The sequence below is a fragment of the Octopus bimaculoides genome, chromosome Z (assembly GCF_046866305.1).
Source record: "Octopus bimaculoides isolate indiv1 chromosome Z, ASM4686630v1, whole genome shotgun sequence".
Taxonomy (NCBI): Eukaryota; Metazoa; Mollusca; class Cephalopoda; order Octopoda; family Octopodidae; genus Octopus; species Octopus bimaculoides.
In genome coordinates, this window is record NC_142944.1 from 23335448 (window position 1) to 23348286 (window position 12839).

Genomic DNA, 12839 nt, shown 5'->3' on the forward strand with positions numbered 1-12839 from the left:
CACACACACTCTATAACTATATTAAAATAAAATTATATTTAATTTTGTGACTTGTTAGTCTCATATCAAATCCTTTTGTTTTTTTCATTCTTCACATTACCACTGATAAATAGAGTCCCAGAATTAGACTACAGGATGTGCCAATCAAATACATTTGCCACACAGAAAGAATTCGCTCGCTTCTAAATAAAAGCAATCACAACACACATGACTTTCAGAAACATTTTTTCTCGTGTTCAGAATTATTGAAGCATGGCATAAACTATCTGTGTTAGTTGGCCATCAGAACACTGTATCCTTCAAAAATGTTATGCTTCCTGAAATTCACCAACACTACTCCTAACCTACCTATGTACCCTTTCCTCTTTATGACATTTTATTATTCACTTTTTTTATCCTCTTAGTGTTTTATTTTGTGTACTGTGTATGTACTTCTAGCCTCCATTTCTATTTTTCTGTACTTGGCTTATGTGTCTGCTTTCTGTCCTTTCTTTTATCCTTTTCTGATGAGTTGTAGTGCACATCAGCACTGTATACAATAAACTTATTGTCATTATAGTGTCAGTTTTAATACCACTCAACTTTGTAATCTTCGCCTCCCTTACTTACATAGTATAGATTGGTTCTCTCTGTGATCTTTCTTCAGATGTTCTCATCTTCACTATCTCCTATCTTAAGGAATCTTACTTAAGTATTTCCCTACTTCTTTTTATGGTTTAGTCCATTTGTGTTCTCTCCAGGCATTCTTCATTTTCCAACACAACCAACATTTCCAACAAAAAGAGTGTTTGCTATCAGATAATCATCTGTAGACATAACATTTCAAGAAATCAGTTCCATTACAGATTTACATTTGTTGTAAGGATTCCAAGGAAATGAAGAGAAAAATTCCAGAATATATCTTTGATAATCAAAACTTACAACTTAAAGAATCCTTTCTGAATGACTTGCTGATTCCAATTCAATTATGATGTGTCACAAAAATATATCTGATATCTTTTCTAAACTACACAACAATTGCTGCACCTTTCTCCCCCCTACACACACACACTAATGTACTGTCCTGATAAATATGTTCATAGCTGTTTCATTAGAACACACAGATCTTTGTGATTACCTTTCCTGCAAACTATAAAACCTCTGGTAGATTCGAACCTTAATATGCTAATCACTGTTGTAATGAACACAACAGTGATTAGTATATTCATATTTGAATCTACTGGAACATATTAAGAATAAATGTCCAAGTCATTGTTTTGAATCTCACTATTCACCAGGAACATGATGACATATTATAAAACTGTATGATATCTTACAATATTACTTGAACTGATAAAAGTAACAGCCAATGTAACCCTACTGTCTTAAGAGAAGAACACCTCAGATAATGTAGTCCTAGATTCATCATACCTGAATATAAGATGAATGATCAATGCTGGATTGCCTTTATTTGTGGATCCACTCATTTAAGGCTAACCTGGGGCTAAACAACAACAACTCACACATGTTATATTGTGTATTTGAATGTAAATACACAATAAAAATGTACACATGCACATGCATGCATAACTGCTATCTAAAATATGTGACATATTGTATAGATCGTATAGATAAATTTGTTTATAATGTTAGAGATTTAAGCAGAGTAGAGTAACATCTACCAACTTATTGATACAACAACAATTACTGACAGTTAATAAACACATAACAGAAAAACAGAACAGGAAGCATGGAACATAAATACCCGTTCGTATACACACACATGCAAACATACGCATATAAACAAACATTTACACACATACAAATATATTTGTGTGTGTGTGTGTGTGTGTGTGTGTGTGTGTGTGTGTGTGTGTGTATATATACATATATATTGAGGGGGGAAAAAAAGAAAATGGAGAAATAATGGATTTGTGAATAATTTATTTGTATGTTATAAAATTATGAAAATTTCTTTTAAAACACAATACAAATAAATTGATTACAAGTTGTAAAGCTGAAAAAAAAAAAGATAAAGCAACCTACATATATGTTTCAGTCCTATCATCTAGTTGATCAGAAATTCCAAGCATTGTGTTAAATGCTAAGAAAGATATCATATTCTAACTATATGGTGGTAGGACTTCTTCAGGGTTAATTCTGAGCTCATGGAACTTAGGTAATCATTTTTCTTTTGAAGGATGCATACGGATTATTAATGGATTAAAGAAGTTAAAAGTTATATATAGTAAGTGTATCTAATTGATGGGCTCTATATATTCATGTATATACCATATACTATAAATTAGAAAACAAATAAATAAATAAAATATGCATAAAATTTTTTTAATAAAATCAAGCTAAAAAGATAAAATAAACAACATTAAAAACAAAATAAAACCTATAGATTTTTCTTATTGGTTTAGTAATAGATACAGTTGTGGAAAGATAGAGAGGAGTAGCAATATATGACATTATCAGAATAGAGGATAGATGAAAGTTTGAAAAATAACCGCTATAATATGTATCTAGTAAAACTTACTTATAAACCGTTTATAAGTTTCCCTAGATATGCATTATAACAGTTTTAACCAAACGCTTGGAATTTCTGATCAACTAGGTGATAGGACTGAAACACATATGTAGGTTCCTTTATTTTTTGAGTTTTACAACTTGTAATCAATTTATTTGTACTATGTTTTAAAAGAAATTTTCATTACTTTATAACATTATAAATTATTCATACATCCATTATTTCTTTATTTCTCCATTTTCTTTTTCCCCTCAATATTGATAATATATAATTTCAATAATCCCTAACATAACACCAAGGACTTTCATATTAGATGATAGGGATTAACCAGTGGAATACCTTGGATTATATAATCCCTAATGAGGATATAACTTCCTCAAATTAACTAAATATATATATATATATATATATATATATATATTTCATTTAAAATACAGAGATGCCTATAATAGGACATCTGACCCGCTAGAAAGAGCAGCAAAAAACTCTATACCACAAAAATAGGAATAATTTCGAAAGGGAATGAAAAATAAAAACATTTACCAATCTATATTCCGTACCATGGTTTCAAGTTATTTTAGCAAGATAAAAATATACCTTACAAGGTCAAACTATCTTCAGCGGAATAACCAGATTACATATAAACACGAGTCATAGGAAAGATGGTTTATGTTTATATGTTAATTTTTCAAAATTTACCGCGCATGTGCACTTTACCTTATCGGCAGCAAATACAAAAATGCCGATTTTCTTTCAGAAATTAGCCAAAAAATATTCTATCATTATTAATAAATTATAGGGCAGCAAATAAAATTTCTAAAATTTTTTTGCTGCCCTATAATTTATTAATATATATATATATATATATATATATATATGTATATACACATACAGAAAGAGGGTGAGATAGACAGAAGGGTAATTAAATCATTAGTTTGTCTTTACGGCCATGCTGGTGTGTGTGTGCGTGGTTGCATAATGCATATATGCAGAAGTATGCCTGTGTGATTAAGATGCTGCATGGCACTTTGAGTAAGTGTTTTCTACTCTATTGTCAGGTGAAGCAAAGCTTTGTGAGAGGGTCTGGCACACAGAAACTGAAAGAAGCCCATCACACACACACACACACACACACACACACACACATTAATGTTTGTTTTCATTTTAAGTTATATATAAAAACAATTTAACATTGAATTACTCAATTTTTTGCTGTTGCTTTCTTTTTTTTTTTTTGTAGAATACATGTTTAGTAAACTTCTACAAGAAAAAGAATGACATTGACTTCAAAGTTTTGAACTGCTAGACTTCACTGGACTATCAAGCTGAAACTTCAAAATGACTGTCATCCCTTTTCTTGTAAAAGTTTGATAAGCATGTATGATGTGTATGTGTGTAATTATTTCTCCTTCTCTTGAGATTGTGTGCTGGTGGTAAACAGATGTCACTGTCATTCAGCAAGTGTCACATGTTTGTAATCTTCCATGAAAAACATGTCCAATATTGGGCTGTTCATGTACGAAGGACTAAAGAAAATATTACCTTGCTTGGAATCAAGAAGGGCATCCATCTGTAGAAAATCTGTCTCAGTGAAGTCCATCTGAGCCATGGAAGCATAGAATAGCTGATGCTAAACAATGATGAGGAATTTATATTTCACCCTTTTGATAGTGTCATGTATTGAACTCCTTATGAATATATAACACATGCTGTACATTTGTTTCAATAATTAAAAACTGCCAGTCACATGATATGCACGAGTTTTATGTGAACATTTTTTTAATATATATATATATTGCTAGTAAAATAAACGGGGACACACAATTGATTCCATCATTGCAGGATCACAGCTGATGTTACCCCTTTTCATATGTTCTGCTGTTGGTTGTACATCTGCTACGAGATATAAATTTGCAGTTTACAGCTATTTGATCTTTGTTCCTATACCTATGCTTATGAAATAAACAAATTACAAAACTTGACAGATAGTAATCCACTGGAGACAACAATCTCTGATTCTATGATAGCAACCTATCAGAGAGCAACACTCAACTGTTTTGAAGCAAGGTAATACTACCCCAGTCTAAAGATCAACACATAGCTTGGACAAGCTTTCAGAGAGAACTACAAGCAAATAACACTGTTTGAATGAAAAGTTATGTTTTTGTTTACAATCAGTGTGCACATGTTAAGACAAGAGGAATTCATACTCAATCACATATACACATTCAAGCTTTTTCTAACCTGCATCACCAGTAGAATTCAATAGCTAACAGTATCCATGCAGTGGGACCTAACCTCATAATCATGAGGTGATTCCAGATAAAACTTCTGAACCCACACAGTCATACCTGTATCTATGAACTGTTCTTCAGAATTAATCACCAGGTTTAATGTACATCAACATTATCATTTAAAGTCAATTTTCCATGCTGGCATGGGCTGTACAGGTCAACAGGAGCTGGTGAGCTAAAGGACTGTACCAAACCTTATTTGCTTTAGTAATGTCTATATGACTTGATGCTCTTCCTAACACTGAACACTTTACAGAATGTACTGACTTTTTTTTATGTAGAACTAGCACCAGTGAGGTCAGCAAGTAACTCACTGGTGGCATTGCCATGCAAAAGTACTCAGTACACACTGCAAAGCAGATGGCATTAGGAAATGCATACTGCCCACAGAAACTATACCAAAGCCGACGTTAGAATTTGAACAAATTACATGTGATCCAGTAAAGAAACAGTATAGAAATATAAAATTAGTTGTGGAGTTAATTAAAAATTAAACCCATTAAATTTTAATGTGAATTGTCATCAATGTATATTTTTGACTTACCAAGAGCTTTAATGGCATGTTCTACATTCTTTCGGGGGAAACCCATTTCTTGCAACTGGAACACCACAGGAGGCAAAGGCTGCTGCAGTGAACTTTGTCGTACTCTTTTGGACTTAGGGGTACGGTTAGGAGATACCTGAGACACTGATGCAGAATTGACTAGGTAAGGCACAATATCTTCGCTGTCAGAACTGGAGTCAAAGACATCTTGTGGCTGTCCAGATACAGCTGTTAAGTACTGACAAACAGCCATTGCTGCAGCCTGTGACAGAAAATAATAATAATAATAATAATAATAATAATAATAATAATAATAATAATAATAACAACAACAACAAAAACAACAACGACGGCGACGACGACAACGATGATGATGATGATGGTGATTTCAAATTTTGATACAAGCCCTGCATGTTTGGGAGTGGGGCTAAGGCTAAGTCAATTCCATTGACCCCAGTGCTCAACTGGTATTCGTTTGGTTGACCCCGAAAGGATGAAAGGCAAAGCCAACGTCAGCAAGCAGAATTTGAACTCAGGACAAAGACAGATGAAATGCCACTAAGCATTTTCTCCCGACAAATAATAATTGATAATAATAATAATCATAATGATGATGATTTCTTTATTAACCACAAAGAGTTTACATTATGGAAAACATTTTGGACAGTAGAAGACAAAACAAAGAATGTGTGCGAGTATGTTATTGTTGTGAGGGTTTAGCATGTAAATAGGTTTAACATAATGGGGGGAGGGATGATTTCAAATTTTGGCACAAGGTCAGTAATTTTGATTAAAGCAAGGTCAGTACTTTATTAACCTTGAAAGGACGAAAGGTAAAGTGGTGGCAGTGGTGGTGGTTATAATAGTAGTAAGTAGTAGTAATAGTGGACTCTCCCATTGAAAATGACGTTATGAGTAGTCAGCTTTTGTTGAATGACCTGTACAAATGATTTGTTTATAGTGATCAAATGTATGTGCTGTACATTAGCTCACTGTCTACATCAAATCAACATTACCTGAACAGGTGCACAATGTACCATGAGTTAGGTGTTGAAGTGATTGCAGAGAAACAGAATAAAGTGTTTTGCTCAAGAATAGAATCCACCACCCGGTCCAGGAATTGAAACCACAATCTTGCAATCATGAGTGCAACACCATAACTACTAAAATAGTAGTAGTAGTAGTTCTTTCTACTATTGGCACAAGGTCTGAAATTTCAGGGGAGTGGGTAAGTCAATTACATTGATCCCAGTGTTCAACTGGTACTTATTTTATTGACCAAGAAAGGATGAAAGGTAAAGTTGGTAGGATTTGAACTTAGAATGTAAAGACAGACAAAATACTGCTAAACATTTCACCCGGCATATTAATGATTCTACCAGTTTGCTACCTTAAAACGCATCTGAGGTTGCCAGGTTTCAAACCTGCAAATCTGTAGTCAGGTATGTTATCCATTGTGCCACAGTAATAATAATAAAGCTCAGAGAGCAAATGCAGAATCTTCAGAAAAGGGGAGAGAGAAGTATTAGCCATTTTTTGAGTGAATATAGCATAAGAAGAGTATAAGTGAAGGCATAACTGTGTAGGTAAAAGGGTATGTTGAGATGCTAGCTGAGTGTGTGGCTTTAAAATAACAGAAAAGTGGTACAAACACAAACGAAAGGCTATGGATAGAGAATGAGAACTACAGGATTTATTGGTCTTCTTCCAAAGGGACTAACCACACTATTGAAGCAAGAAGACTAAATATGATTTTACAGGACAAAAGAAAAGAAACAGAATAAAATCATAAACTTTGCAATATTGTATGATAATAGAAGGCAGTGAACTGACAGAAATGTTAGCACGCTGGGTGAAATGCTTAGCGGTATTTCGTCTGTCTTTACATTCTGAGTTCAAATTCCACTGAGGTTGACTTAGCCTTTCATCCTTTCGGGGTCGATAAATCAAATACCAGTTGTGTCCAATCTAATGGACTGCCCCACCTACCCCCAAATTTCAGGCCTTGTGCCTAGAGTAGAAAAGAATATTGTATGATAATATAGTGAATACCAAAGAAAATAAGATATTCAAGAAATATCAGGACCTAGACAAAGAGATGAAGAGACTGTGAAAAACAAAAGTGTGAACTGTTCCTGTGATGATTCCTTTAACCTCATACAACACCCAAATTGCTACCTAAGAAGCTGAAGGATATTGAAATTGAGACTTGCATTACTGATCTGAAAGGTAATATTTTCTTTAGCCCTTCATACTTGAGATTTGAGGAGACTTGTTGCCATCAAACCTCAAGATAACATCCCTGCTAACTAAAATAGCAAGTAGTAGTAGTAGTAGTAGTAGTAGTAGTAACAACAACAACAACAACAATAATAATAATAATAGTTTCAAATTTTGACACAAGGCTAGCAGTTTTTGAAGGGAGAGGGAAGTCAAATACATCAACACTAGAAGTTGACTGGTATTTCTTTTATTGACCCTGAAAGGATGAAAGTCAACCTTAGTGGAATTTGAACTCAGAACATAAAGACAGATGAAATGCTGATAAGCATTTTGTCTGGCATACTAATAGTTCTGCCAGCTTACCACCTTTATTATCATTATTGGATTTTAAAGGATTGACATAGCTCTTCACAAAGAGCATGATGCAATACCAAGAGCATGATGCAGTTGCAATAAATATTTTATTGGTTGAGCGATATTTCGACAGCTTTGCTTGTCTTTGTCAAGTTCAAAATGAAAAGTGCTACATAGAAATTCAAAATTGAACTCACCAAAGATAGGCAAACTATTGAAATATTGTTCAGCCAATAAAATATCTATCGCAATCACATTACACTCTTCGTATTGTCTATAATTATTATTATTATTATTATTATTATTATTATTATACTAAGGCTAGCAGAACCATTAGCACACTGGGAAAAAACTACAGAAATACATATATACATATATATCATCATTATGATAATCGTCCTTTAATGTCCGTTTTTCATGTTGACATGAGCTGAATGGCTTAACAGGAACTGGCCAGCTGGAGAGCTGCACCAGGCTCCAGTAAATATGTAAATAGTTGCTAAGTATACAATAAAATCACACATATGAGAAAGAAAGAGAGCAAGAAGGAGGTAAGGAGAGAGAGGCGACAAAAAGAGAAGTGTTAACAGTTGAGGCGTGCAGCACACTGATGAGAACAGATACAGAAAACTATGTTCTGAAAATGTTGAGAAAGCTACTCTCTGAAATGTCAAATCATCATTATCATCATCATAACCGTTTAACGTCCACTTTCCATGCTGGCATGGGTTGGACGATTTGACTGGGGACTGGCGAATCCTGAGTAACTTCTTTATTATTTTAACTTTTTATTATTTTAATGCTTAAACATTCAGATTACTCTGTCAAATGTAATGCTTATTTATTCATATTGTAGCTTTGAGATTTCAATGACCTGATTGTTTATTTTTATAATAATCTTGTAGAGTAAGTGTGAGAGGCCGGATCTGGCCAGTTTGAAGATGAAACAGGTAGATTCTTTTGGCCGGATATGGCTGCTTTAAATGCTAAAGGGTTAATGTTGTAAGCACCTGTTACTCTTTTTACAGCCTTCAAAACTGATGGAAGGAAGAGAAGATATTCTCAAACCAGAGACCTGGCCTGACTGCTTCTAACAGATTGGTCTCTGTGAAAGACAGCCAAGGATCATGTGGTGGTTTTCATTTGGGTAATGGATTAAATCTATAAATAATGGCATCTGTAAGGACTTTCGAGTGAGATCATTGCCAATGCTCCTGGACTGGCTCTTGTGTGGGTGGCACATAAAATACACCATTTTGAGAGTGGCCATTGCCAGTACCACCTGATTGGCCTTCGTGCCGGTGGCACGTAAAAGCACCCACTACACTCTCTGAGTGGTTGGCGTTAGGAAGGGCATCCAGCTGTAGAAACTCTGCCAAATCAGATTGGAGCCTGGTGTAGCCATCTGTTCACCAGTCCTCAGTCAAATCGTCTGACCCATGCTAGCATGGAAAGCGGACGTTAAACGATGACGATGACAATGATGATGATGATGATGTCCACAAGTTTCATCTACCAAATTCTATACACAAGGTAGCAGTCAACCTGAGGCTATGATAGAAGATACTTGTCCAATGTGCCACATAGTGGGATCTAAGCTGAAGTGACATGATTGCAAGTGAAACTTCTTCACCACACAGCCATATCTGTGGGCTGACTGGATATAATGAAATAACACTAACAATTATGGTGAAGTCATTAAAATTCAATCATGAAAAAAGTTGAAGGATGAGTTGTTTACCTCCATTTCTTCTCTAGAAAATATTGCTTTGAGTGGAGATGGTTGTGTTGCAGCAACCATCAGATGTTGTAATAAAGATATGTTTGTGGCTGGTTCCTGCTGCAAAGTGTTCAGATCTTCTTCAGTACTGCTACTGAATCCAACACCTGTTTCCAGTGAAGATGCAAAACCCAAGTCAAGAACAGCTGGTTGAGATAAAACTTTGTGTAAGTTATCCTGTCGACTAAACAGTACTCTTGCTGCTTTTAGCAAACCCAGTCGAATTTGTTGTTTGTGTAGAAGTTTTGTATTTAAACCACATCCTTTGAAATAAAAGAAAGAAAATTTCAATAAAAGTAAAACAGCTTATTATCAAAATATTTAAAATATAACAAATGAGAAGTATTAAAAGTTAAATGCTTCATAATTAATTAAAAGATTTCAAATTGAAGTAAAATTTTAAAGTTTTGACAGAATTCATAGAATTAAGTGTTAAAATTAATAAGAAACAGGTAGTTAAACTATTTTCTGTTGCAACATTGATATGAGTAAAAAAGATTTACTTTGGCAAAATTACAAGAAATATAAGACATTTCAATATTAAAATTTCATGTCCAAGACCATCAACGACCAAAGTTTTTAGACAATATGAATTTAGCCTGTGCAGAAGTCCATTAACAAAGTTTCCACATAAGACTTTTTACAACAATGATCTTAAAACCTATGACACAACATTTCTCTAGCTTTATCAGTAATTGGTCCTCTTTCCTCATTCAGAAACTGGTCCTGTTCTCTCTATCATTAATTGACCATTTTCTCTGTGCAAGTTCTTAGTTCTGTTTGAAAATATACCATGTGTTTATACCCTTAATAAACACATTACCAATTTTATATCTCCACCCATTATTATCACCCACCAATATTGCATTTGATTACCTGATTTATCTGCCAACAATAGAAAAAAAATGTCTGAAACCATTACATAGCAGTCACAGAGATCTGAAGAAAATGAAGAGATATTATGAAGATAGATTTCCCAGACGGAATAACAATCACTAAGGAATCACAGAAGGTTAATATGGTGAATGTCCAATATTGATGGTATAAGTATCTAATAAGAATGGGTGATATCTGACAGAAAATACACCATTCTAATATCCATTTAATATTATTTCACAACACTATCTTGTCTTTATTACATAACCAGTTCATATTGCCAGTCTTCTTATCAAATACCTATATTGTCTTGGATAATTTCTGTAAATTAAAGTTGATTGTTTCCAATACTTTTCACCTCACCTTCTCTGACAACACCTCCATACCAATGGAATTTTCTAATTTTTTGCCTTAATCACATTTAATTTTAGTTCTGTCCTGGTTGCCAACCACTTTCACTGAGTTCAACAGAATCCACAGTCACACATACAAACTAGGTTTCTCAAAGCGAAGCTGGTGAAGCTTATTTTGCCAATCTTCTGATATGACACCTCTACTCCTGCCAGCTGGATAACAACAGAAACAGTGTATCTTGATTGCTTCACAACACAGTTTACCACACCAGTACCAGAACAGAGTAAAGAACGACATATATCGAACACATCATCACTTGGAAACTACTGAAATATCCCTTCCGCTGCCTCAGTCCCATAGTTCTTACTCAAAGAGAACAACAGCTAACAGCAGTAATAACAACATATCCAAAGCAAAACAAAAAAACCCCTTTAATCCAAACAGTTGCTTTCATGGTTTATATGAATTGTTCTACATGAGTAAAATATATATTTTTCAAAGACTGAAATATTTACCAAAGTTCTTCTTGTCCGTATTGGTTCCAGTTGATTCTACACTATTAACACTACTGAATAGTGATGTCCTCTCTCTCTCTTTTTCAACTTTAAATCCTGTCCCAGCTAAACTAACCAATTTGACCCAAGTATTGATAACATTCTCTGTCATTGGTAACTTATCCACAACAAATTCTAGGTGAGGAACCTTCAATAAAAAATAAGATAAAAATTAAATTGAATATTTAAGATATTAAAAATTTATTTGGATAAAGCTGATATACACATATATCTTTTAAAGAATAAAATGTATTTTAAAACAGCAATTATTGATGAAAATATAAGTGACAAAACAAAAATTGAAAAGGTCTGGTGATGGAATAAGAACCTACATCTACTGGACACTATCATACCACTCTCACTATGCACTTCTTTCTGTCATATCTTTCATTTACTTTTACAACAACATTGTTATAAAATATAGTTGTCTCTAGTATAGGTGCTTCTAATCAAAAATAAAATAAAAAAACATTTGTTATTCGTTCAATACAAAAGAATTTGGCAGAATCACTAGTAAAATTCCGACATCTGGCAAGTAACTTGATAGACACCTACAAGATTATCCACCATCTTTCAAACAACAAACTGGGGCACTTTTTTGAATTCCATATGTCTAACACCTGTGGACATGCTTACAAAATCAAAAACAACACAGCACCCATGACTTTCAGAAACATTTTTTCATACTTGGAATTGCTGAAGCATGGAATAAACTACCCACATCAGTTGTTAGCTGTCAGGACACTACATCCTTCAAAACTAGCATGCTTTGAAATTCACCAACAATACACCCGAGGTTCTTCTTCCTTTTTTATTTCTAAACAACTCATTTGCTGTTCACTTCCTGTGCTGTAATGTACTGTACATGCACTTTTGGCCACCATCTGTAATGAGTTGTACTGCGCTTGAGCACTGCATAAAATAAGTACATTATATAATGATAGTGTGACAAAATATCCAGCAATTTTTGCTTCTGCTGTGTATGTTCAGAGTTCATCTGAGAGGACTCTGGTGCCAAACTGTACTGACCTTTACCTTTTCCTTGGACAATATTGGTGGTAAGAAGAAAGATTTACTGCTGGTAAAGTGGTTTTAAAAAAAAAAATTAAAACTTTGGGCAGACCTGTGATATGAACCTTTTCATCTTTATCTTTTGCTTGTTTCAGTCATTGGACTGCAGCCTTGGTGGAGCACAACCTTGAAGAGGTTTGACTCCAGTACTTATTTTGTCAGCCTCTTGACGAACTGCTAGGTTACAGGAATTCAAACAAACCAACACTGGTTGTGAAGTGATAGGTGGAAACAAGACAAGCACAGACACAAAGACACTCTGATATATATATATATA

At 34.1% G+C, this 12839-nt stretch overlaps 1 protein-coding gene across 1 annotated transcript in view; it reads right to left on the bottom strand.

Annotated features, from left to right (window-relative positions):
• The window catches only part of LOC106884435 (E3 ubiquitin-protein ligase HERC2), a 160411-nt gene that overhangs the window by 114564 nt on the left and 33008 nt on the right, over window positions 1-12839 (bottom strand). The window contains exons 18-20 of the mRNA XM_089365383.1: window positions 11453-11639; window positions 9669-9970; window positions 5351-5612 (exon numbers count right to left, since the gene is read on the bottom strand). Coding sequence (XP_089221509.1) covers window positions 5351-5612; window positions 9669-9970; window positions 11453-11639 — 751 coding nt within the window. The remainder of the gene's footprint in view (window positions 1-5350; window positions 5613-9668; window positions 9971-11452; window positions 11640-12839) is intronic.